The sequence below is a fragment of the Elaeis guineensis genome, chromosome 10 (genome assembly GCF_000442705.2).
Source record: "Elaeis guineensis isolate ETL-2024a chromosome 10, EG11, whole genome shotgun sequence".
Lineage (NCBI taxonomy): Eukaryota > Viridiplantae > Streptophyta > Magnoliopsida > Arecales > Arecaceae > Elaeis > Elaeis guineensis.
Window position 1 is genome coordinate 25,131,615 of NC_026002.2, and position 26,155 is coordinate 25,157,769.

Consider the following 26,155-nt stretch of genomic DNA (forward strand, 5'->3'; position numbering starts at 1 on the left):
TCACGTGTCATTGATAATAGTTACTCTTAATAGTGCTAAATAAGTATTTTATTATGATCATATTAATAAGGTTAGTTTAAGTGATATTTCCGAGTTAGTACATCAAAACTTCTAATTATTTTTTATTATTTTAGACCAGCCATGACTATACTCTAGTCCATGATCGATAAACTATAGCACCATACTTTCTGCCCAAGGTAAGTCAATCCACAACATCATGCTCTTGTCTATGACTAAGCTATCCACATTGTCATATTGTGCCTATGATGAGGCTCTCCACACCATTGATGTATTTTTTCTAGTAATATTTTATATCAAAACTCTAACAGCCCCTAGGACCCGGCACTGGAGGATCTATTTGGTCTAAATTCTTAACAAAGATGTGGTCCTTCTTAGTAACTGTAGGATCTATTTTGTTAAACTCACCCTCATATATCATGGTTTCGGTGGGTGACAGTACCTTCAGTTTAGCATATTGATTTTGGAATACTCAAAATCAGCTTAAGCAGCTATCAGTCACTTACTTTTCAAATATATTGAATAAACCAGTAGACAAGTATGCTTCAAAGTTCAGAGTTCGGACCGAAGTGCTTGTTGTGCCGATTCCAAATGCAATAAATTCAGCAAGAATATTACTCTCTATGGCCACGTCAAAGCCTGCCTTCGTCTTATCGCTTGGTCCTACGCTATCACTATCGTTTACCTAATTGCCGAGTCTCTTCTCACATCATTGAATAGCTACCTCGTCAAAGAAACGTGCATACTGATTTGTCTCCTCTTTCGGTCAAACAAAAAAACAAAAGTACATCAGGCCTTATCATAGAGAATTAAAAAAAAAAATAATTAAATAAATTAGAAAAAAACTATTCATTTGAGTGTAAATTTAAAAATAGCTATCCATTTAAATTTTAAATAAAAATAATTACTTATTTGAAATATAACTTAAAAGCAACTATCCAAATGGAGATGAAGTAATCCAATTGCCTTTACAGTTATAAATCAATACTATATTATTATGAAGTAATACTATACTATTATAAAATTATACTGCACTATTATAAAACAATACTATATTATTACAAAGTAATACTATACTAATATATTATAATATTATCTTATTATAAAGAAATACTATCAAAATAGATAGTTGCTTTTAACTTATGTTTTAAATAGATGATTATTTTTATTCAAAACTCAAATAGATAGCTATTTTAAGTTAAAAATATAATTAAAAATTTATCTTTAGTTCCCTATAAAAAAGAATGGCTAGCTCTTACGATCATCCTTCGATTTTTCAAATTGGACGTCCATTCTATTTGAATGGTGCATCCCAAATTGATGGCCAAATTTCTATCCATGACAAAATGATGAAAGCTGGCAATTGAAAATTTTGAAGTTTCCACCCCAACTTTTCGATGCCCAACTCAGTCAAACCCATCAGGGCTGCCACTGCTCCCTTTCTGTAAACCGAACCCAACCCCTCCATTCTTCTCCTTGCTCTCTCCCGATCTCACAGACTTCCACCCATGCCGAAGCTGTGCGCCGCCTCCCTTCTTCCCTATTCCTCTTCCCCTTCTTCTCCTTCGTCTCAGCTTCGTCCCAACACCCCACCTCCCATCTCTTCCTTTTTTTTTTTCCTCCTCCATCGGCTCATCTCTTCCTCATGCACTCTCTCCTTTTTCCCTCCTAAACCAACGGGTAAGCCCTCTTCCTTCACTTATTTATTTCTATTTCTCTGGAATTCCTAGGAAAAGGAAAATCAAGCCTTTAGTATATTACTTCTATTTTTCTTATTTTTTAATCAAAATAAATATTTATATCAATAAATAATATATTATAAGTATAAATAAAAATACTAATTATATAATAACTATTAATATATTTTTATAAAATTAATAATTTCTAGGACTAATAGATATATTTTTATAAAATCTATTAATTATAAATATATTAATATTTTATTTATAATGTATTTGTGATAACCTCATTTGCCGTATGGATTCTAAAGTGGCTCCAAAAAAAAAGAAAAAAAAAAGAGAGGAATGAAGACTAATAATATTAGTATGCATTACATCTTATATTTATATATTATATATTTATAATATATAAATTTAAGATGTAATGTGTACTAACAGTTTGTGGACGGCAGCTTATTGAATATTCAAGCTCCAATCTTCTAGTATCATGATATAATAAACTAATAATATGATGCCATCACATTCTATCAAAGGTCAAATTGAATCTTCACTGGATCACTCCATTCAATAAAGAGAACTGTAGTATGTCTAAATAATTTTTTTTTTGCCTTTACATTGTAGAATACATGTAGATAAATCTTTTTATTAATTAACAACTGAAAATTTATGACCAACTTTAATTGGTTCATAAATCACTGCATTCACTGCACTAACCATTTCCTTTGGTGATGTATATCCATCATTTTTTATATAAAAGAGGTGCAGCATTCTGCTCATCTTCCAAAATAGTTCTTTGCAAGCTCTTGGCACTACACTTCCCTCATTTTGCAATGCTAGTCTCAGCAATTCTTCTCTGCTAGAGTCAATTATGCTTTGAATCTCCCTAACAGCCTCTTCTTTAGAAGTGGAACCACAACCATGAACAATATGAAGCGACACACTATTCAACTTTCCTTCTTTGCCTTCCCTCTGCCAATATACTCATTAGTTTCAAAACAAAGTATCAATCCACAACTATAGGTAGAGCTTCATAGCAAGGATATTAATCTCCACTAATATGTTAAGCTACAATCACCCTAAGCATTACATTACATAGAACTAGAACACTACCAAGTGGACAATAAAGTAAGTTTGAGGTTAGTCTAACTCCTAGGAGGAAATCTGACTTATTGCATTTTCCTGAGCTATTTGGCTTGTCCTTGTTATCAAAAGAGAAAACACCATCAAATTTGTAAAAACATCTTGTTCTTTAAGGGAGGAGGTATTATTTGGTAATATGAAATATAAGCGACCACTATTGGGTAGGACGAACTACCAATTGAGGCTATAAGGAGAGGTTATTTATAAGTACAATATAAATAGTGTTGTTGAAAAATTTTGTTCATTATTATGCTCATATCATCTCCATGCTTTCTCAATATTTCAACAGTTGCTGGATCATTTCGCCTTCTCAATATTTTTCCAATATTTGTCCATAACATTGAAGAGCATTGAAATAAATGGAGCAACATCCATAGGGTCCATGAATTTATGGATGTAGATGATGAAACAAGATTTTAGAGGCATTAATGGGTGAAAGTGGTATCTAAAACAATCAGAATGTATGTCATACGTTGAATGATCTTACTGATAGAAACAAGATAGATACACTCAAGGAATTTGGTGATGGAATATTAAGGGCCATATAGTTCAATGAAGAAAGTTCTATATCAAAACAAAGTGCAAATTAAAAAATTAAATACCATTATTTATACAAATCCTTTTTGAGGCCTCGCAAGCGAGATGTCAATGAATCTTAGGAAGATGGGTGAATGAAGAATCATCACTATTAATTTGTATCTTTTCACATAAATGTTATGATGCTTGACATATCCAAAATATTTAAAAAGTTAATTTTGCACAAATTTGCTTCATAAATGATATTATTGTTAATAGTTAGAGCTTAGAACTGTCATTGTGGTGCAGATTGTGTACTTTTACAGTGCACAGTTAAACAAAATGCACATCCAAAATATGAACAAAGAATATATGTGTTAAATGATCAAAACTTGTTTTTTCATAAATAGAAAACCATCAAACATAATCTTTAACAGGAACCATTTTTTATTTTGTATCTTCGAGCATCTATCCGCAACAGCATTTTATATGCTGGATGGTATAGGGCATACTGTACTGAAATAACTCCTTGAAATAGAAAATCAGAGACATCTACTAGTTGACCATCAACCTATGCCTCCATGTCCAGAAATCATAATGATAAACAGAATAACGCATGTTGCATGATAGCATACATCTTATTGATTATTATTTGTATGTGTGCACTCACATGTACACACACACACTTTTTTTTTTTTCGGCATGCAGGGGAATTGAGAAAGGAAACAAGACAATTTTAAATGGAGGTGGTGTGATGAAATGTGACAATGAAATCTGTGTCAAAGAACTTAAGCATGGATGGGAGATCATAGATAAATAGGAAGGATGGATCCAATAAAAGGTATAAGGGAACAAGCTCGCTGGCTTGATTATCTCAAGTACATTATGCACATAAGAATGCTCACAAATGCAAGTTAAGAAGACATGCTGAATGAAGCATAACCAGTTTGACGCCCTAGATTTGTCATCTTGGAAAATCATGTATGATGTCCATGCAGGAATGGCTCTTTGGCAATCAGATCACAATATTTCATCCAATGAAGTATATATAAAACATAGAGGAGAAAAATAAAAATATTACCTCAAAACCTCGTACGTCATTAAGGAGGCGCCCACAAATGCTGACTAGTTTGTATAGATTATGATACTCTGGATCACCAATGACATCAACTGAAAGCTCTGGTCCAAGAAAATAGAGTGTCGGGAGAATAATGGGTCCTAAAGCAAGTGATATGTATCCATTTGCCATGTATTCATCCACAGTGGGCACTGCCTTGGTCCTCACCCACTCTGCCTCTTTCATCATTGCTCTCATCAAGGAAAGCCACTGCCAATTATAAGGCCAAATGTTACAACCCCCTCAAATATACTTAGCTGAAAATAGAATTGCGACATGAGATCTCACAAGCTCAACTAAATGGTTGGTGACGCTACGCTTTTGCAATGCGGATGCCTCGGCTCCGAGTTCATTAGTTGTACTGTGGATAGCAGAATAGACAATTTTGACTTGTTCGGAGCAAAACTCTTTTTCATGATTTCCGTCCCACCTGTTAGAGATTTGAGGAAAATAGCAGGATGATCTATACACCTAATAACTTAAAGCAAGCACTATGGTAACACCAATGGGGAAAAAGAAAGTCATACTTCTCAGTCAATGATATCAGATTTTCTAATTCCTCTATAGATCCTCCAAGGTCAAAAAAGTCATCGAGGATGGTGGCTAGCACACTATTTTTGGTCAATGCCATACGAGCATCAGAACTTTCAGGTGAGAATAACGTAGCCGCAGAAGAGAAAAGGCAATATATCTGTTTCTGCCGAGCAAATTCTAGCCGATCCAATCTGTTTTCTTTGACCCAACTGTTCAATTAAAATTATCAGCATACATGGAACTAAGAAAAGGAATAGGCTTGTGTTTCACTTAAAAAAGAAGGGGGGGGGGGGGGGCCGTGGGGGTGTTGTGGAATATGTACCTCTCAAGATGCTGGAGTTCTTCACCATACATAGACTGACATAAATTGAAATCTTCCAGTGCCAGTTCTAAGAGATCCTTGTTATCAATGCCAGAAGCCCTGATAAATGGTTTGATACATGAATCATAAGTGCAAATGCAAGACAGGATTTTCTTTCCAGACAAATTAATAACTTACGTATATGATGTTTTGAGAACCTGAAAGTTTTCAACTTTAAAGTTCTCAATATAATTCCTGTGCTCTAGGCGTTCCATGTTCGAATAAAAGGGAAACTTAAGTGCATAATCCACCTGAGATGATAAGAATTTGAGTTTGGAAACTTTCGTTGCTATTTCCAGATGTATAAAAATATTCTATTCTGAACACGCAAGTATACATTGAATTTTTATCGGCTCAAATCAAAAACTTGCCTCCTGAGAAAAAACTTGGAGTCCATGCTCTGAATTGGTCGATAATTCCTCTCTCAGAAAATTACTTGACCAAGAACCTAGTTTATCAAGAACCAGCTCATTTGGTGAGATTTTGGTTTGTGATGCCCTGTATAACTCTAGAACTGTTTTCATATCTTTCAGATGTCCTTGGATTGAATTGAAGAAAATGCTTGCATCACCAAATCGAGTTAAGGCATCTGCATCACATGTCAGCATATATATTAAACCAACACTAAAGATAGATAGATATGCCATAGTAGCCACAATTCAAAACCCTATAGCTTAAAAACGGAAAGTACCTGACGATACATCAAATCCATTCATACGTAGCAGACGAAATGCCAAGGCACATGTAGCCATGTCTGCATTGATCTCTTCATCATTCTTTAACCAGCATCTGAATTATAGGTGAAGTCAGATTTGCAATGAGAATGGTGGTACTATAAGACGTTTTAACTTCAGAGCACTTTTTAAGCTCCCTACCTATATATTCTGTCCAAAATGTTCTTTATCTCATAACTAAAATGTCGAGCGATTCCAAGTCTCTCAATTTTGTCAACCACACAAAGAATGGTATGGATATCTCTAGGATATGAAGTAGGAACTGTATGGAATCAACGGCAAAAAAGTTTCAGCCTTTCAAAAGTCTGAAATATTAACAAAATAATGTTTTCAAAATAATAAAACAGTGGCATTTACCTGAACTGCCAAACTTCTGTAGAAGCGAACGCAAGTACTCAAGGGCTTTAGCATTGTATATATGGGTCAATGCAGCAGCCGTTGTGGAAGGTGAATTGAACAGTGATCCATTTTGCCTCTGGAATTTCATAACCTGATGCCAATCTTGTGACTTGCCCAATCCTTCTGCAACATACGCCAGATAGGCTTTCTTTCCCTCAGAACTTTTTTCAGACACTCTGAACAAAAATACATGAATTTTACTGTTTAGCAACTACAGGAGACAAAGATGTGATAATCATAAAGATGCAGATGATATAAGTACTAAGAATTTCATAGCATAAGAAATCAGGCTATGGTGATACTCCAGTCGAATGTTCTGCTACTTTCTAAAGAGATTGTTCGAGCAAAGAATTAATTAAAAGGTATGTAGTATGCAAAGGTTATCTGGATTTTCCATATGATTCTTCAGTGGAAATAAAATCTAGAAAGCTGCATGAGATATGAAGTAGTTTATGACTACTCATGATTTCAGTTTAGTATCGAGCCAAACCTGTGGGTACCAGCCTGAACCAAGTGGAACTGACATTACCACTCGGTACCAACCCATAGGGCCTGGTTTTGGAAGTTGCATGACTTGGAATGAGAAAAGTATTGAGAGCCTATCTTGGTATGAGGTGCACACCAAACCGGTAATGTACTGGTATAGCTTTGTAGACCTTGCCAGTAAGTACCGAAAAAAACTAAAAAGTTATTTGATTACATCTTCCTCAACCTAAATATCCAACTACCATTTTGTCTTATTTTGGTTCATTGGACGAACATGGTTCCAAGTTTTTTCTTTTTCAATGAAATTTTTAAAATATTTTATTGGTTACCACCTAAAGACCCTTAATACTTAGTAATTCTCATTGACTCTCAATCTTCATCCTCATCTTTTCTACCTTATATTTGCTAGTGTCCTCACTTAACATCTAATTCTATGTTATCCAATTATCCAACCTATCCAATTCTTTGCAAAAGTCTGACACCAAGCAATCTGTGCAGCGAAGACTTCCTTTGATGTGATTATGAATTAAAATTGTCATGCCTCAAACTGTTGTAATATATTAGAAGAAATCTACAAATATGAATATACATATATATTGTCCAGTTATATTGTTTAAATACTTACAGGACACATACATATGGCATATGCATAGCAACAGAGTCTTCACAGAGATACAAGATTTTAGAGTAACATAATGAACAATGAGATTGCCAAATCGGAATGTAGAATGCAATAGTATACATGTTTTGTCATGAGAAGATTGGTTAAGAAAAATAGGAAAACACGAAGAGAATCCTCAGATATAGATGAGCAAGGGAACAACAAACCTTTGTAGTTCTGAATCTCTTATGTGAAACATAAAATCTATGTCGTTTTGGCTGACAGGAAGATCCAAACCCATTTCAATGGCATAACCAAGCATTCCAGGAAATATGATCTCGAAGCCAATAGGAGAATGCAACTTCTTATCCATGGCAGAGGAAAAATTGGATCCAATGAAGTGGAGCCCTGCATTTGAGGCATAATGTTCTGTTTTAATGTGCACGCAGCAAAAAAAAAAAAAAAAAAGCATAAGATCTTGTGTGCCTTGAAGATACCCCTTCTGACATGTTCTTCACCAATATTCCATCGCTTTAGTGCAAGTACACAGGCTAATGTGGTAGAGAGAGCATCCTTGACAAGAGAGGGGTGGTGACCATGAATTCCCCAAGAGCCATCAGAATGTTGATTCTCTATTATCCAAGCAAGACATTCTGGAAAGCATGGAAACTGAGGAAATTCTGGCAGGGGGACCATAGCTACCCATGCAGTGTCATAGGAAGAAGCTGAAAGATCAACATTAGGTAGCTGTTCCTTGATTCTTTCCTTTAATACTTCAGCGCCCTATGATTTGATTTGAAAGTTTCAATTCATGCACAAATGCATCTATCAGATTTACAAGAACACAGAATTGGCATCATACCAGAATTGGAATATTGACATTTCTATTTTTCTTCAATCCATGACCCAAATTTGCTGCCAAAGTAAAACAAAAATCAAGAAGAATATGGAAATCAGTTAGAAGATGGGAAATCAAAGATCAAAATGAATAGAGCTGAATCACTGGGTGAAAAAGAAAAAAAATGAAAAGATATAATTACTGATAGAGCTGCCTTACAAACAAATTATTAGCATAAACAATTAATAGTGTATGGCGTAACGCTTGCTGCTTTTATCGACCAATCAAAGAAGTATGCTACTTTTTTTTTTTTACAATTGATGTGTCTGAGTTATTAATCAAACACCTACTTAGGTGTCATCGGGACTTTAATTTAACAAAGAAAAGAAGATTCATATTTCCCAGTTGAGACAACAGATAGGCATTTTCCCCCATAGTCAGGTCCATTTAAATAGCCTGTTTTGATAATTAGAAGGATTTGCTTGGATCTTCCCTATCCTGTTCTTCTCATTGGCAGAGTCACCTTCCTTTAAGTAAAATGCTGGGATTGAAAGTTTAAGGGTAGTTACATATACTGCTAAAAGGAGAATTTTTTGTTGTCATTTCTTAAAATTGCCAGCAATTAATTGCCAACACCATTTTAAGAAGGTACATGAAAAAAATGTAATGAAAATACTAGAAAATATATTAACAACATCTTTTTAGCTTATAGAGGCACTTACGAATGCTGCTAGTTAACTCTTTTTGAATCAACATGCAAGATCACAACTTATTAAGCATTGATATGAACATAGCATACAGACATAAAACAACACAGATACACTGATAGAAAAAATACTTCATATACAAAATGATTAGGATGTGATAATAAATTTGTATATATATTTTACCTATACATTTGAAAGAGCATCCCAAAATGGAAGTGGGCTATGAAGATAATATAGTGCATACTTTATATAATAGATTCAACTTCCCTAAACTTATCATTTAGCTATCATTCCAAATGCATAGAGCCCAACCTGTGCTCTCCATTATAATATCAACATCACAAACTCCAAAAGTTACCATATATTATTAAAAGAGTAATATATTATTAAAAAAAGGAATGGAATGCACCTCCATTGCCAGAAGGTGGGAAGTGTCTCAAGTGTATCCACTAAGTATCCTCAGTCTCTTTCCTTTTTTTTGCAATTGGATACTGAAATGCATATCCTAGAAGTATCTGACGATTATTGGTATCGAATACTTATCCAATATGGACATAGCATGCAATATGAATTTTCTATGCTTTCTTGATGACAGCCCTATACTCTTAAGATCTACTTATGGTTAATTTCTCTTCTTTTTTAACATGCTTCAAAATACTACCAAATTTTTGACTTGTACTAATTATACAAGGAAATGTGAAATAAAACTTGCAATTTATGCATTATCCTCTCAAAGAGCTATATGAAAAGGTTTTCATTATCTTCACTTCCATAGAACATATGTTCTAATATAGTTGCAAGATGATGATAAAGATATTACACATACAACAAAGCAAAGCGTCTGAAGTATGATCCAACATATCAGAAAAGAGGGAATGACAGAGAAAATTGGTACTTAATTGTCTTTGTTTTTTTTCCTTGAGAAAAAGGAGGGGGTTATCCCATGTGAGAAAATGGCACTTAATTATCATCATAATACTGATACATTAAGCTAGATATAAGCCAGCAGGATCGCTTGATGCGATCATTAATACATCCATAACACTATAATTTGCCGAATAAAAAGTTACAAAAAGAACTAAATGTGTTTTGAGCAAGAAAGAATCCTCCAATTTGCTCTACATTTGGCACAAATAAGCTGAAAACCCTAGAATACATGAAACATAGAATCATAAGCTTGCTGATCTTTTTAAAATAGAACTACTGGAACCAAGGCCTAACAAAGTGATGTGTGTAGATATTTTTATTGGACGAAGTGGAAATAAAGAAGCTGCTTGGAGCGTTTCGTACCTGCGAGACGTTTAGTGGAAACTGCTCTTGTGGAACGTGTGATCCTCAAACTAGGCATATAAATATTCAGATATCCAATGCCACAAATGGAACTACAGACAAAAATAGACGAAAACTGCATTGCCATTGAGCTATGGTTTGGAATGTGTCACTGTGAAGAGGGAAAGACATGAAAAGAAAGATCAAAAGATAAAATCAAATGGGAGAAAAGTGGAACAAAAAAGTAAGAGAAATAAATTAAGCATAAGCTGTGAGGAATGATTTAGATAGTAATACAAATATGGAGAATCGTGTCGATCCGATTCAAAGGAAGACCAACTACTTTAGTAAGAATGAAATAAAGGGCATTTACAGCCAAATATCAGCGTTGGTTCGTCATGAATCATATTTTAGACAATATTATTTTTGAAATTAATCATATGTGACTTTTTCCAAAACTGTAGTATCATTCAAATAATATGTTGCTTTAAATGGTAATATGCTAAAACATTCATATATTCCTCTAAGTGTGAGAGAATTATTGCCCGAAAAGATAAAAAGGAGGTATTCTCGTATTCTATCTTCCCAAAACTCACAGTAGAAGTAACCCCTCATCTCTCTGTTCCTACATATATGTGTATATTTTCATGTGCATCATCCTAGTGAGGCCCTAATTTTTTTCTCTCATGATTCCTTTTTGTGATTTGTTTCTTTTGAGAAGGAGCCTCCTTTGTTTTTCAATATAATCTACCGTTGCTATGATACAAGATACCATAGAGAAGCACGTGTCTCGTTGTCAAGCTTATGTTGTTATTCGTACTCATATTATGCTCTTATTGTTAACTCCCTTGTATCCTAACCTCCTTCACGATGTCTAACATTAATCATTTATAAATTTATTATTAAACTAAATAAATATTTTTGTTATATTAATTTATTATTTTAGATAAATTTTTTCTTTGCCATCTCATATAGAACCTATTCTTTTATGGATAAATATCATAAAAAAATTGATTAACTTTTTCATTGACCAACTTATCCATATTCTCACGCTTTTCAAGATAGATAAGTTACTTATCTATGGATAGCATTTATCCATCAAATGTTAAAAAATCTGATCCATATAAGAGGTGGCTAAATCATTTTTTCATCAATCGAAAAAATAATATTTTTAATTTATTTCTACTATATTCTTTACTTTATAATAATATTATTATATTATATTAATAATAATATTAATATAATATAATATACTATATTATTATAATCAATTATAATAATATAATACTATAACAATAATATAATAAGATGACATATTATTATATATTAATATATATTATATTATGTTAATATAAGATATTAACATAATATAATATATTATAATATACTAGCGTGCTTGTCCAAACCATATGCGGTGCACAGCCACAGCCGTGCTTCACACGGCTCACCGCAAAAAAGGCCACGCGGTGCAGGGGGATCATGCACGATCTATTCGCATGGCTCACAGGGGTTCTTGCATGGGTGTGGGTGAGTGGGATTCACGGGGTCCAAATGGGCACGTGGGCGCCTGGAGCATAGGTCAGAGCGGGAATGGGCACGGACGCAGCTTACAGTGGGATTCATTTGGGCGCGTGGTTCAAATGGGTGCGAGTGAATGCAGGTGGGGTGCGCAGTCAGGTGCGAAAGCGGCCAGCTACATGGGTGCATGAGTAGGATTGAAATCGAATCGAATACAGATCGAATACTAGCACATTCATATCCATATTTATTTTATCAGACGAATACAAATACGGATATGGATATTATTTGGTTGAAAAAATTTATATTCAGATTTGTATTAAACGGATATGGATATAATTCAGATACTAAAAGTATGAATATAATTATGGATATAACTTAGATGATTAAATTTTCTAACTATAGAATCAAAGATATTAATAAATATATGATAAATCAAGTTAATAATAAGTTTATATGTTGTTTATTTTTCTTAAAAATTAATAAGTGATCATATATAAAATTGTATAGGATTACATATAGATTCAGATATTTGGACATTCGGATACGGATCGGATAGTTGTTTATCCATATTCATGTCCATTTTTCTTTGACGGATGTGGATACGAATATGGATATTAATCGATCTTAAAATTTCTATCCATATCTGGATTGATCGGATATGAAATTAAATTCGGACGGATAATATCCATATCACTTTCACCTCTATGCATGAGCGATCTGATGCGGGCGACAGTGGATACGGTGTGCAAGTGGGCATGGGTCTTCATGTGGCCTTGAGGCTGGTTCTCGCCTAGGACACTAATAGAGATAGACAGAGGAGTGGCTAGGGTTTTGGGCACTAAAATCTAAAAAGAAAAGAGTGAGACGTGAGGATTCGATTGTGAAGGATTAGGAGATCTCACCCATCCTTTCTTCTATTAATCCCATATTGCCTAGCCAAATAAATTTGATCCCTCCTAACACCTATGAAAAGACCTCCATACCTTCACCTTGGGAATTTCTTAGAATCTTTCAAAATCCTTGTAAGAAGAGAGAGGAAGAAGGGAGCAACCTATGAGTGACTGATCCACCAGTCTCGAGAGGAGAGAGGAGATCTTGTAACAAAGTAGAGTGAGTTCTAATGTTCTAATTTTTTTTTGTATTTTTTTATGATATGTAGCAATAAAGATTATGCCTTTGATTTTTAAAATATCATGAGTTCTTTATTCACTTTATTTATGTTTACATACTAGGACAACCCTTACTTTCCGAAGATGCATTGTGATCTATGGATACGAGGTGTGTCGAGAAAAAAAGAGTTGCATATCTCATACTTTTCGAAGATACACCATGATCTATGGATACGAGACATGCCGAGGAAAGACAAGTGCCTTCTAGCTTTGATCTATTATTATTATTATTTTTTCTTTACTTATGAGATAAAATCCTAGAATAGCTTATGCCCGAAGGGACAAGTCGTGATCTAAGGATACGGATCGTGCTCAAGCAGAGATAAGCTATGTCCAAGTCTTAATTATAAATATCTAATAACATTAAAGAAATACAACTCTATTTAGTGTAAGATTAACTCATAATCTTTAAGATACTTGCTTTTTATTTTATCCAACTTTTAGAATAGTTTATTTTCTATTTACTTTTCTTTTTGTGCAACAATAAGTCTTTGCTTTTATTCTTTTTGTAATCATAACATAGCCCTAGATTCCTGAGGATACGATCCGGACCCATCCTATCTATATAGTTGGAGTTAGATTTTTAATTTTGACCGTCCATGATAGTGATCAATCAAAAACTTCAAGAACTCGATCGATGACTTTTCGAGCTACAAGAGGACAATAGGGGTTAGGCAAATGACCTCGGATTCAACACGTGTCCTCTATTTTTTAAAAAAATCACAGAAGAACTGATTCTCTCTCGATTCAAGATGCTATAATTGGAGGCCTATGATAGCTCCTCGTATCCACTCGACCACCTCAAGAGCTATAAGATACTCATCATGATCCAAGGGATGACTGATCCCCTTCTTTGTCTTGCCTTTCTAGCAACTCTCAAGAGGTCTACTTGGATTTGGTTCTTGAGTCTTCAATCAGGCACCATTCACTCTTTCGGATAGTTGGAGAAGCAGTTTGTGGTGTACTTCGATAGCAATAAAAGGCAGCCACAAAATTTGGACACCCTTTTCTCAATCTAGCAGTGGGAAGGGGAGTCCTTGAAGGACTATATGAAGTACTTCAATGTTGTCACTCTAGATATTCATAACCTAAATGAAGTTGTGGCCATGTTGGCCATGAAGCGAGGACTATGAAGGTCTAGGCTAACCTTTTTCCTAGACAAAAAGTTTTCGAAGACCAACTGTGAGCTCCTCGCCTGAGCATTGAAGTATGCTCGAGCAGAGAAGGGTGCGACCAATCAATAAGAAGCTGAGGGAAGAAGGCCCCCCAAGAAGAAGCAAGCTCAGGAATAGCCAAGTGGAGCTTGTCTTGGGAAGGAAGTCCCTCAACAATGATTAAGCCCTAGGCTAAAGAGTCCAGTCTACAAGTTTGACAAGTACACTCCCCTTTCAGCCCCTCATGCATGAATCCTCATGGAAATTGAGGGACAAAAATACCTCTAGAGTCCTCGACGAATGAAGGAGCTGTCGATGGTACGTGATAGCAAGTAATACTACTGGTTCTATTAAGACCATGGGCGCGACATAGAAAAATATATTTAGTTGATGACGAGATGAAAGCCATGATATAGTGCGGCTATCTCGTGAAGTTTGTTTGTGACCATGGGGCTCAAGCAGTGATCGGCCACCCAACTTGGCCACAGACTGATGAAGGCATGATTAACCAATCGAAGGCCGGCATGATCCACATGATCTTTGGAGGTGTACGTAGATTTGGGGGAGGAGGAGAGCCTAGAATGCACCCCAAAGAGGTAGCATGGTGATGCTGCTATTTTTTTTTTTATGATATTGATATGTGGAGAATTCAAACTTCTCATGACAATGCTGTTATCGTTTTAATGATCATAGCAAATTATAATGTAAAGAGAGTTCTAGTAGAAAATAGAAGTTCTGCTGATGTATTATCTTACGATGCATTCTTTCAAATGAAACTGTCTATGGATCAACTAAGGAGGGTCAGCACCCCCTTGATAGGATTTTCATATGACTCAGTGAAAGTGGAAGGAGAGATTGTTCTCCCGATTATCATAGGTTGAGAGCCTCGACAGCCTATTGTGCAACTGGCCTTGTCATCCGTGTACCCTCAATCTACAATGTAATACTAGGCCGATCCATATTGAATGTGCTCCGAACAATTGTGTCAACCTACCACCTACTTGTCCATTTTTCGATGAGCAACGAGATGTGCGAAATATGAGGAGATCAACATCTCGCTCATCAATGTTTCATGACGACGATCAAAGGGAAAAGGCAATGAGAAACTCTCCCAATTGAAGAGTTGGATCTATGAGAAGTAGATAACTGAGGCAAACCCTGAGCAAATGACTTCAATTCCACTCAGAGATGAGGTTCCTGCAAAGACCATACAGGTCGGATCATTGTTGACCATCAAGTTTTGTGATCAATTTCTAAATTTTCTATGAAGGAATGTAGATATCTTCATCTAGTTGGTCTCGGATATGCTAGAAATCCCCTCTGAGGTAATTGTGTATAAATTAAATATTGATCCAATGCACAAATTTATCTGATAAAAAAAGAGGAGCTTTGCCCTAGAGAGACAATGGACAATCAAGGAACAAGTGAATAAGCTATTGGTTGCAGACTTTATCCAAGAAGTGCACTATCCAAAATGGTTGGCCAACATCATTGTGGTCAAAAAGTCTAATAGAAAATAGAAAACTTGTATTGACTACATCAACTTGAACAAAGCCTATCCTAAGGATAGTTTTTCTCTGCCCTGAATCAACCAATTAGTGGATGCGACATCAGGCCACAAATTGCTAAGCTTTATGGATGCCTTTTTTAGATATAATCAGATTCGGATGGCTCCCAAGAATAAAGAGAAAATGATCTTCATGATCGAGAAGGGCATATATTGCTATAAAGTCTTGCTGTTTGGGCTTAAGAATGTTGGGGGCACTTATCAGCGACTCATCAATAAGATTTTTGAGGGCCAAATTGATTGAAATATGGAGGTTTATGTCGTAATATACTAGTAAACAACATCAAGATTGATTAGCACATAATCGACTTGGAAGAAGCTTCACCATATTACGACAGTATCAAATGATGCTAAATTCAAGCAAGTGCACCTTTGGTGTCACTTCAGAAAAGTCCCTCAGCTTTATGATCATGAGATGAAAAATTGAGACCAATCTAGAGAAGATATGAGCAATTCTTAGCATGAAGCACTCGATTTCAAGAAAGAAGTTCAGCGTTTGACTGGGTGCATCATAGCTCTTAACCGGCTTATCTCAAAATCATAGAGAAATGCCTCCCTTTCTTCAAGATTCTTTGATGCATGAAAGATTTTATCTGATCAGATGAGTGTCGAGAAGCATTTGAAGAACTAAAGAAGTGCTTGGATGCACCTCCACTGTCGACGAAGCTCGGTGAAGGAGAGACTCTATACATATATCTCACAACGTTAGCAAAAGCTATAAGCTCGGTCTCGATCTAAGAGTGGAAATGGGGGCACAAAAACCAATCTACTATGTGAGCCGAGTTCTGCATGATGCCGAGGTAAGGTGTTCTCGAGTGGAAAAGATGGTCTACATATTCGTCAACTCGATGCAATGATTAAGGCCCTATTTCCAAGTGCACTTGATCATGATCTTGACTGGCAGGCACTAAGAGCTCTACTGTAGTAGCTTGATATCTCGAAGAGGATGGTGAAGTGGGTGATTAAACTTAGTGAGTTTGTCATTTTTTATTGCCCTCGGCCATCGATGAAACCTTAAATTTTAGCTGACTTTATCGTTAAGTGCACTATACTTGAAGATAGAGCAACCACGGATGAACCTGATGAGTAAATCCCCCAGCTTGCCTGGATTTTGGGTTTTGCATGTTGATGGTGCCTCAAACTCCCAGGGGAGTGGGGCTAGGCTTATTTTGATCAATTCAGAAGGAATGGAGATTGAGTTCACCCTTCGATTCACCTTCGATGCTTCCAACAATTAGGTTGAGTATAAAATCCTACTCATCGGTCTGAGGATAGCCAAGGAACTCAAGGTAAAGAGATTGAAAGTCTTTATCGATTCGCAATTGATAACTGGACAAGTTCGAGGCAAGTATGCGGCTTCGGATCCTGCTATATCATGGTACCTTCAAAAGTTGTAAGTCTTGAAATTGACCTTTGACTACTTTGAAATTACTTACATTCTAAATTGAAGAATGCTTGAGCAGACATCCTATCCCATCTGGCCACCTCGATGTGTGACGAGCTCGAAAAGTTATACATAGAACACCTCAAGAAATTGAGCATCGACAGCATGGAGAAAGTTCTACCAGTGGAGCAGGAGCCGAGCTGGATAGACCTCATCATCGAGTACTTGATGAATCGAGCTCTTCTAGATAACCCCTCGGAAGCATGATGGTTGAGACGAATGACATCTTAGCATGTGCTTTTGAAGGGCAAACTATACAAAAAGTCATTTTCTTTACCTCTTCTCAAATGCCTTCACCCCTTTGAAGCCGACTACGCCCTCCAAGAAATATATGAGGGCATCTATGGGAATCACCTGGGGGATAGATTGCTAGCCTACAAAGTTATATGACAAGAATATTATTGGCTTACGATGCAGTAAGATGCAATGGAACTGCTTCAGAAGTATGATCACTGCCAAAAGTATGCCTACATGCAAAGATAACCTACAAAGCAATTGACTCCGATCATGGCATCATGGCCTTTTGCTTAGTGGGGAGTTGATATCCTCGATTTATTCCTGCAAGTGATTGGATAATGGAAGTTTCTCATCATGATCATCGATTACTTCATCAAACGGATAGAGGTGGAACCACTAACTCAGATCATTGAGAAGAAGGTCACATATTGCCTTTGGAAATCAGTCATTTGTCGATTCAGATTGCCTCAAGCAATTATCATGGATAATGGACGATAATTTGACAATCCCAAATTCAGAGAATTTGTTGAAGAACTTCATATGGCATATAGACTTACTTCGGTGGGACATCCACAGTTAAATAGAGAAGCTGATGTAACAAATAGGATCATTCTTCAAGGTTTAAAGGCAAGATTGAACAAGACCAAGTGACTCTGGGTGGAGGAAATGTATAGTGTCTTATGGGCCTATCGGACTACACCCTAGATTCCGACTGGAGAGACTCTGTTCAACTTAGCATTTGGAATTAAAGTGGTGATCTCCATGGAGATTAGTCTTTAGTCTACAAGAATAGAGCACTATGATGAACCAAGTAACTCAGATCGGCAACACACCGACCTTGACCTAGTTGAAGAAATTAAACCCGAGAGCAAGCTTGACTAAAAATGATGGCATGCCAATAATGAGCGGCTTGTTATTACAATGCCCAGGTCAAGCCTAAGGCTTTCCGACAAGGAGACCTCATCCTAAGATAAGCTAAAGTCTCCAAACCAATGAAACAAGAAAAACTGTTTTCAAATTAGGAAGGCCTTATCAGGTCAAGAAAGTGCTCAGATCAGGAGCATACAAGTTTGAAAATAGCACCTAAGTCCCTTATACATGGAACATCAAAAACCTCTAGATGTATTATTGGTAAGTTTTGTTTCTAGTAATTATGCAATAAAGAATTTCATTTATACATATAGTTCTTTGAAAGTTGACTATGAGAAAGATTATCTATGACAATGGTTTGAATCGATAAGTCATGCCCAAGCATTTGATGAGGAACCAATCATATCGATCAGTTGACACCTGATCCAGATACATGATGCGATGGTTGGCTAACACTCAACCAAAATATCAACAATCATGGTCAGTTGATACCTGACCATAATAATAGAAATAGTGGTTTGGCTGACACCCAACCACAATGATAGAAATAGTGGTTGGCTGACACCTAATCAGAATATCAGCAATCATGGCTGATTGATACCTAATCACAATAATAGAAATAGCAGTCGGCTAATACCCAACCACAATGATAGAAATAATGGTTGGTTGATACCTAACTAGAATATCGACAATTATGGTCGGTTGATATCTGGACACAATAATAAAAATAGTGGTCTACTCACACCTGATCACAATGATAAAAATAGTGGTTGGTTGACACCTGACCTCAATATCGAGGACAATGATCCCAATATAGAGAATTATGGATGGTCGATGCAAAGATGTTAGTTAAATTCTGACCACAAAAGGTTAACAAGTTTGACCTCCATCCTTAGAATCAACTTCGACACAAACCTGGCTACAAGTTTTTATGACTATGAAGGCTCTTTAGAGTTGACCGCATGAATTGAGAATAAGTCAACTTGATCAAAAATTCTGAAGCCAACTACGAGTGGAAATGAAGATAAAGTTTTCATCACTAAAAAGTTATTTTTATAAGCTTGAGAGAATTCTGAGAACAAAAAAAGCAAAAATAAAAATAAGCTTAAACCTCGACGGTAGTAGCACCCTCAGCTTGCAGACGAGCATTGGCTGCCCACTGAGGGATTAGGAGCTCATGTCGATCGTGGGGTAAAGCTCTCGGATCATAGACTTGCACTCATAAAAGTCGAGGTCGTGGGCCTAGATAGAAGCTTCTACGGCCTCGACTAGAGTCCTGATCTTCTCCACGGTGGCGTGCTTCTCAACTATTCTAACCTTTTTCTGAAGCCCCTCTGCCATCACCCTCTCCACCTTAACCATTTCTTTGAAAATATTGCAGAGCTCCCTCATCATTATAACCGCATGACTCATGAAACAATGAAATGCCCGAACACCCCTTTTCTAGGGGACAATAAATGCCAGGCGGCTGAAAGAATGACTCTTCAGAGAAAAGCTAGAGACCAAAGTTGATGTGACGATAAGACTATCCTTTCCACCCGAAGCATGATGAGATTATCTCGAGATTGGAGTGGAGGGCAGCCAGCTATCAAGGCAACATTCCAAACTCTTAATCTTGAATTTATACCGAGAAAGACTACCTAGATCGTCCCCTTGGTGACATGCCAGGGAAGTTCTCGATACCTGACCAGCTGGCACATCTTGCTCTTAGTCTAGTTGGCCAGGGACCGAAAACAATGATGACGACTTGCAATGGCAACATCACAAAACTACCTTGGATGAGACCTTATCGGCTCATTCTCGAATACATATGTAATTGGTTAAAAGACATCACCAACTCAACGTGAAATCCATCATCAAGGGTTGACTAAGAACCGACCTAAAGGACTACAACCTCGGATGTGAAGACTTCAAACCTGGGCTAGAACTAGAAATCCTCACTTTGCTGAAGGTTCAATTTGGTGAGCTGACGACCACATGGAATGGGCAAAAACTAGTCCTCATGACCAAGGGTTGGTTGACATAACACACAAAAGAAAACCATCTCATTCAAAAAGGTTCTTGTTTACCCCATTCAAAAAAAGTTCATTACAAATCAAGTTTATTTAAGATAAAATGTGTAACAATGGGAATGAAAGTGCAAAACATGGGCTTGGTCGACATTGTCAACTACGAAGTCGAACTTCGCTTGGAGGAATCCTCGACGACATCCATAAGGCAAAATTTTCTTGACAACTGTTGGTCCCTACCGAAGGGTATTAGGGATGGCCTAAGCAGTTTTCTCCTAAAAAATCTATCCATCTCCTAGATATTCCTTTCAGGAGGGCCGAAAAGCTAGCTTGGGGGAGGTGAAAGATTGCCTCATAGAAAGGTCCAAGACCTTTCAGTGGAGTACAATGCTTAGAAGCTCCCAAGCAATTGCACACTCCTTATCTGGACAAATGGCCCATGCGGACCGCTGCATCCTCGACCAAGCTAATGCTGAGGAGATGGAACTTCAACCATAGAGAGTCCACCCTTGACTCTGACTAGGTTGATCAAGACATCAACGGCATCTTCAAGCCAATGCCACTACTGTTCCATGGTCGAAGCAGCGAGATTTTTCAACATGTCCCATGTCAAGCAAGGATGCCTATAGGTGTAACCCCTGGGAGTACCTTGTGACAGACCAAAAGGTAGGAGAAAACCCTTCTAGGGAGAAATGAATGTTGGTGACCTGCAGATACCCAACAAAGCGACACCACAATGACATAATGGAAGATGGATGAGGCAAGGTTAGTCTCAGGTAGTAAGGCCCCACCATTTATAGAGAAGATAAATAAGGGTGCATCCTTCCACTACCCTAATCATGTGCCAAGTGTCACTACCTGAGAGGCCTCAGAGACCATGCCTTCTCGAGGAAAATGCCCTAGTTGTCCACTCTAGCAAAATATCATTTTTGAAAAATGCTAGCATTAAAAGCCATGCGCTTCAAGGCCTCTAGATTCTAAGATTCTTCACTGCATGATCCACAAAACAAATCACCTTCGACTACCTACGAGACACAATATGAAACCTACCAATACCCGACACTTGGTGGATGCAAGCAAGCCTGGGATTTTCAAGATTCTATCCTTTGTATACTGCAAAACAAATGCTCCGAGGAGAAAGATCCAACCAGTGACCAGTGGCTAACTACTCCTTTCACTCGAAGCAATGAAGCCGCTTCAAACTCCGATGTTGGGGGCAACTGTTAGGGGATTGCCCGTTATCGGACCCCACCTCTTCTCCCCAGACCGTAGCCAAATACTTGTTAATGATCAGATGCTCGAAACTTGATGACGCTACGATATCAGCCTCCATCCGACCTCTCCATCTCGATCAGTTACCTACCTCGGGGTTGGGACCCGACAGAGAATAAGGGATGACATCTAATGCCTCATGCAAGCATCGGTGTGCCGGGGCGGGATCTTGATTCCATCTTGACTTAAGGTCATCAACCTGCTTGGCCGTGCAGATGATTTATAAGATCCTCCAACAACTTTCAAGACATAGGCACGATCTACGACTGACATCCATGACTAATAAATACGATCTGTAGGCACGACCAGACACTAACACCCATGACTAACTATCCTGATTATAGGTAGTGAGCAAATCCCAACGGCCTATCAAATCATGGCTCCATAGGGCTTGACGGCTTACCAAATCCTAGCAGCTTGTTAGATCATGGCCTAACAGGCTCTGGCAGCCTACATGATTTCGACGTGATAGTCTGTGATTCTATCTCTATATAAAGAGATAAAAAAGATGACCCTTAGGTAAATCCAACTCTGGACTCAGTTGATACTTTACTCCTCTTCTTTAACTGTTCTCTAAACTTCAACTAACTTAAATATCGAATGGTCTCTCGTTGGATATACTTTGATGAGAAAACTTGTTTTGCAGATTTGCGATCGTGAAGGATAGCTAGCATCCATTAGGACACTCAACCGGCCTCCTAATGCAGTGCCATCAAAGCATTAGCTGCAACACGAACCATGATAATTTATGCCTGTCATGCTATGATGTCCTATGCCGACAAGTTGCCAACTCCAGCCATGCATGTGAGTTGCAATACCTTGTGTATCACAAGATATGGACCTTCTCCATTTGGCATGATTAGAGACAGCTAACACTCAACACCAAGCCTCTTGTTTTCTCCGACACTCAAATCTTTGGACTCCAATAAGTGCCAATTCAAGATAAAATCGACTAATTCAATTTGACAATAGTAACGTGAAGGAACATATTCATAAAGCATACTAAAAGTATTTTATATCCGTACACCTCCCTTCCCTTTACTTAATCAAAGATCGACTAATAAAATGTTTGATGATAAAAAGGCATGAAATCTAATGCCATACTTTTGATATATTTAAATTTTCTTTTTTTTTTTTGAGAAAGATTGATATCCAATCTGAATAACCGGACTAAATTAACCTGTCGGCTCAATACTGTAGCCAGATTCTAAGTAAATATGAACAATCAAACATACCAAGACAGATGGAAAAAAAAATGGTGTAGCCAGATTCTAAGTAAATATTAACAATCAAACGTATTAAGAGAGAGAGAAAAAAAAAAAAAAAAAAAAGAAAGAGAACATTACCAACTTCTCGCGGCAGCACGTCTTGCTATCGGACAGTGGGGAGAAGCCAGAACAGATGGAGATGATCCGAACAAGGGCGCTTTTAATAATGCAAAGAGCTACAAGTCCAACCACGAAACTAATTCAGAGTCAAATCATGGAATTGATTCCATAGCGGCACATCATGCTGTCCATTAACTTTGGGTGCCAGAAAATTTTATTGATCTTTGAAATTGAGATGAGCGGTGGTTTCCTCTTCCTCGACGTAAATGTCAAGACAATTCTACTCATCCATGTTGACGAAATAGAAAGCCGACACTGACTTTGGATGCAACAAAATGGGTGGTCGTTTTCTTTTCTTTGCAAGAATAGCAAGAAAATTACTGTTGGAGACTTTTCAATGCTTGGAGATTTATTAAATAATATTTGACCAAAAAAATAAAATCTGACCAAAGACCATCCTAAAAAACAATAAATTGATATTGTAATCTACTGTGGCGGCTTATCTAATTTTTTTGCAGTAAGCTGGAAAAGTCCGCTAGTTGATATTTTTTACAATAAACTAGAAAAAGTCTGATATCCTCTGCATCCATGGTGATGATACCTTTTAAGCATGATAGTGCAAGAGCCAACGAAAATCTTAATCATTGCCAGTATTCCAGGTCAACAAGTCTCCTCCGCTGGATCCTTCTGTTGAGCTCTTTTCCAAAATAATACAAAAAAAAAACTTAAATACCAAAATATATCAAAACGAAACTTATTTATCAAACTAATGCAAAAGGAAAAAAACGCCATTTTGAATGGCATTTTTTCCCCTTCCACGTCACCCTCCATTTCCACGGTGGCATCGTCCCAAAAAAAAAAAAAGAAGAAACGCCATTTGAAATGGCGTCTTTAAAAATGCCATTTTGAATGGCGTTTTTAAAAACACCATTCAAAATGGCGTTTTCAAATTTTCCCACAAAAAAAAAAGGAAAAAATCATGAAAAAATGGAAAAATTGGTTTTTTAAAATTTAAAATTAATTAATAAATTAAAATTATAATTTTGATTGAAATTTAAAATATAAAGATTTGAATTTGTAATTCATTAAAAAAATTAATTTAGATTTTTTATTTAAAATATTTTTTAAAAGATGTCAAAAAAAATCTTAAGAAATAAAAAAAAAATTATCATAGAAAATAAAAAAAGAGAAAAAAATATGAAAGAAATAAAAAATTGAAATTTAATTGAAAAACATCATTCGAAATACTTGTCCTAAAGATTTTAAAAAAAAAAAATTAAATAATAAAAAAAATTATAATTTAAAATTTAAAAGAAATAAAATTTTAGAGATTAATTGAAATAAAAATATTATTTCAAATTACTTTGTCAAATTAAAATTAATTTATTATAAAAATATTCAAAAAAATTAAAAAATAGGCTAAAAAAATTTTATAAAAATATAAAGAATTGAAAAAAATAGAAATTATAATTGTAATTGAAGAACAAAGTTTATAATTTTTAATTTTAAGAAATAAGAATTATAATTTTAATTGAAATTAAAAATTACTTTTTAAATAACTAAATTAATTGAAATATAAATTTTTCAGAAATATTTTAAATAAAAGAAAAAAAATACGTAATAGAATATCAAAAAGATAACAATGGAAGAAAACTAAAATTAAAATTTAAAATTATAAAAATTATAAATTAGATTAGAAAAAATATATCATAAAAGAATAAAATTAAATTAAATTAAATACAATTTTATTTTTAGGGTATTTTATAAATGTGACTTAAAAAAATTAAATTTGAATTAAATTTTGATAAAAAAAGAAATACATTAATAAGTTAAAAAATGATGAAAAGTTAAAAAGTTAAAAAGTTAAAATTTTTAAAAAGTCATAAAAAATAAGAATTATAAATTTAAATTTTAAAAAAAATAAAATTTTAAAGATTAAGTGAAATAGAAATATTTTTTAAAATTAATTTAATTAAAAAAATTTTTAAATAAAATATAAAAATCGCCTAAAAAAATTTCATAAAAAGATAAAGAATTGAAAAAAATAGAAATTCTAATTGTAATTGAAGAACAAAGTTTATAATTTTTAATTTTAAGAAATAAGAATTAAAATTATAATTGGAATAAGACAATAATATTTTAAATAATTAAATTAATTTAAATATTAATATTTAAAAAATATTTTAAATAAAGAAAAAAAATACGTAATAGAATGTCAAAAAGATAAAAGTGGAAGAAAATTAAAAATTAAAATTAAAATTATAAAAATTATAAAAAAAATATTTCATAAAAGAATAAAATGTAATTAAATTAATTATAATTTATTTTTTTAGGTATTTTATAAATGTGATTTAAAAAATTTTAATTTGAATTAAATTTTGATCAAAAAATAAATACATTAAAAAATTAAAAAATGAAGAAAAAAATCATAATTTTATCAGATATGATTCTGAAGTCTCAAAAGCAAGAACAAAAGATGTATAATCTATTAGAGGTAATTTCAATATTTTTGGAAGCGTATTTTGTAAGAAAAATAGATTTATATTTTTTAGTCGACCCCATGAATCGACTCATGGCTAAAAGAGTTTAACGGCACGCAAAATTTTTGGCTGCCACACTCTGTGAGTCGACCCCTTGACTTTCTTTCTGATAATTTTTATTTTTTAAATTTTTTAAAAAGAGAGAGAGAGAGGAAGAGGGAGAGAGAGGAGGCAGCTCACCGCCGTGCTATCGGAGAGACGCCGGAGAAGGGAGAAGAGGGAGAAAGGAGAAGAGGGAGAAGGAGAGAAGAAGGGGGGAAAGGAGAAAACGCCATTCCCTTCGGCGTTTTTTTATTCTTTTTCTTTTTTTTTTAATTTTTTTAAAAATTTTTCATAATTTATTTAATTATTTTTTTTTAATTTATTAAATTTTTTAATGAGGATAGTAATTTGAATGATAATTTTTAATTTAAATTAAAGTTAATTTTTTGTTTTAAATTATAATTTCTATTTTATTACCATTTTTTCTCTTGTATTTACTATTTTTATGATATAATTTTTTTAATTTAATTTATAATTTTTATAATTTAAAAATATAATTTTAGTTTTCTTTCATTTTTATGATATATTACGTATTCTTTTCCTTCACTTAAATTTGTAAAGGAAGAAGGAGAAGATCGAGAAGGGAGAAGGGAGAAGGAGAAG

At 35.2% G+C, this 26,155-nt stretch overlaps 1 protein-coding gene across 1 annotated transcript; it reads right to left on the reverse strand.

Annotated features, from left to right (window-relative positions):
* Window positions 1–2,231: 2,231 nt before the first annotated feature.
* On the reverse strand, window positions 2,232–23,124 carry LOC105059986 (ent-kaur-16-ene synthase, chloroplastic-like). The gene is made up of 15 exons (XM_010943528.4): window positions 22,989–23,124; window positions 10,421–10,571; window positions 8,448–8,500; window positions 8,083–8,368; window positions 7,813–7,993; window positions 6,457–6,674; window positions 6,241–6,361; window positions 6,057–6,154; window positions 5,737–5,954; window positions 5,504–5,616; window positions 5,327–5,425; window positions 4,998–5,213; window positions 4,759–4,900; window positions 4,435–4,680; window positions 2,232–2,666 (listed from the first exon to the last, which is right to left on the reverse strand). The coding sequence occupies exons 2-15, from the start codon at window positions 10,545–10,547 to the stop codon at window positions 2,343–2,345; spliced, it is 2,442 nt and encodes an 813-aa protein (XP_010941830.2). The 5' UTR covers window positions 10,548–10,571; window positions 22,989–23,124; the 3' UTR covers window positions 2,232–2,342.
* Between the last annotated feature and the right edge of the window lie 3,031 nt (window positions 23,125–26,155).

Bases quoted from the DNA above. Each gene is read 5' to 3' on its own strand.
- LOC105059986 (XM_010943528.4), bottom strand. From the start codon at position 10,547: ATGGCAATGCAGTTTTCGTCTATTTTTGTCTGTAGTTCCATTTGTGGC. The intron at 6,675-7,812 runs GTTTGTTGTTCC...ATTTTTGTTCAG, and splicing joins AGAGATTCAGAACTACAAAG to AGTGTCTGAAAAAAGTTCTG. The intron at 5,955-6,056 runs GTACTTTCCGTT...CATGTGATGCAG, and splicing joins TGGATTTGATGTATCGTCAG to ATGCCTTAACTCGATTTGGT.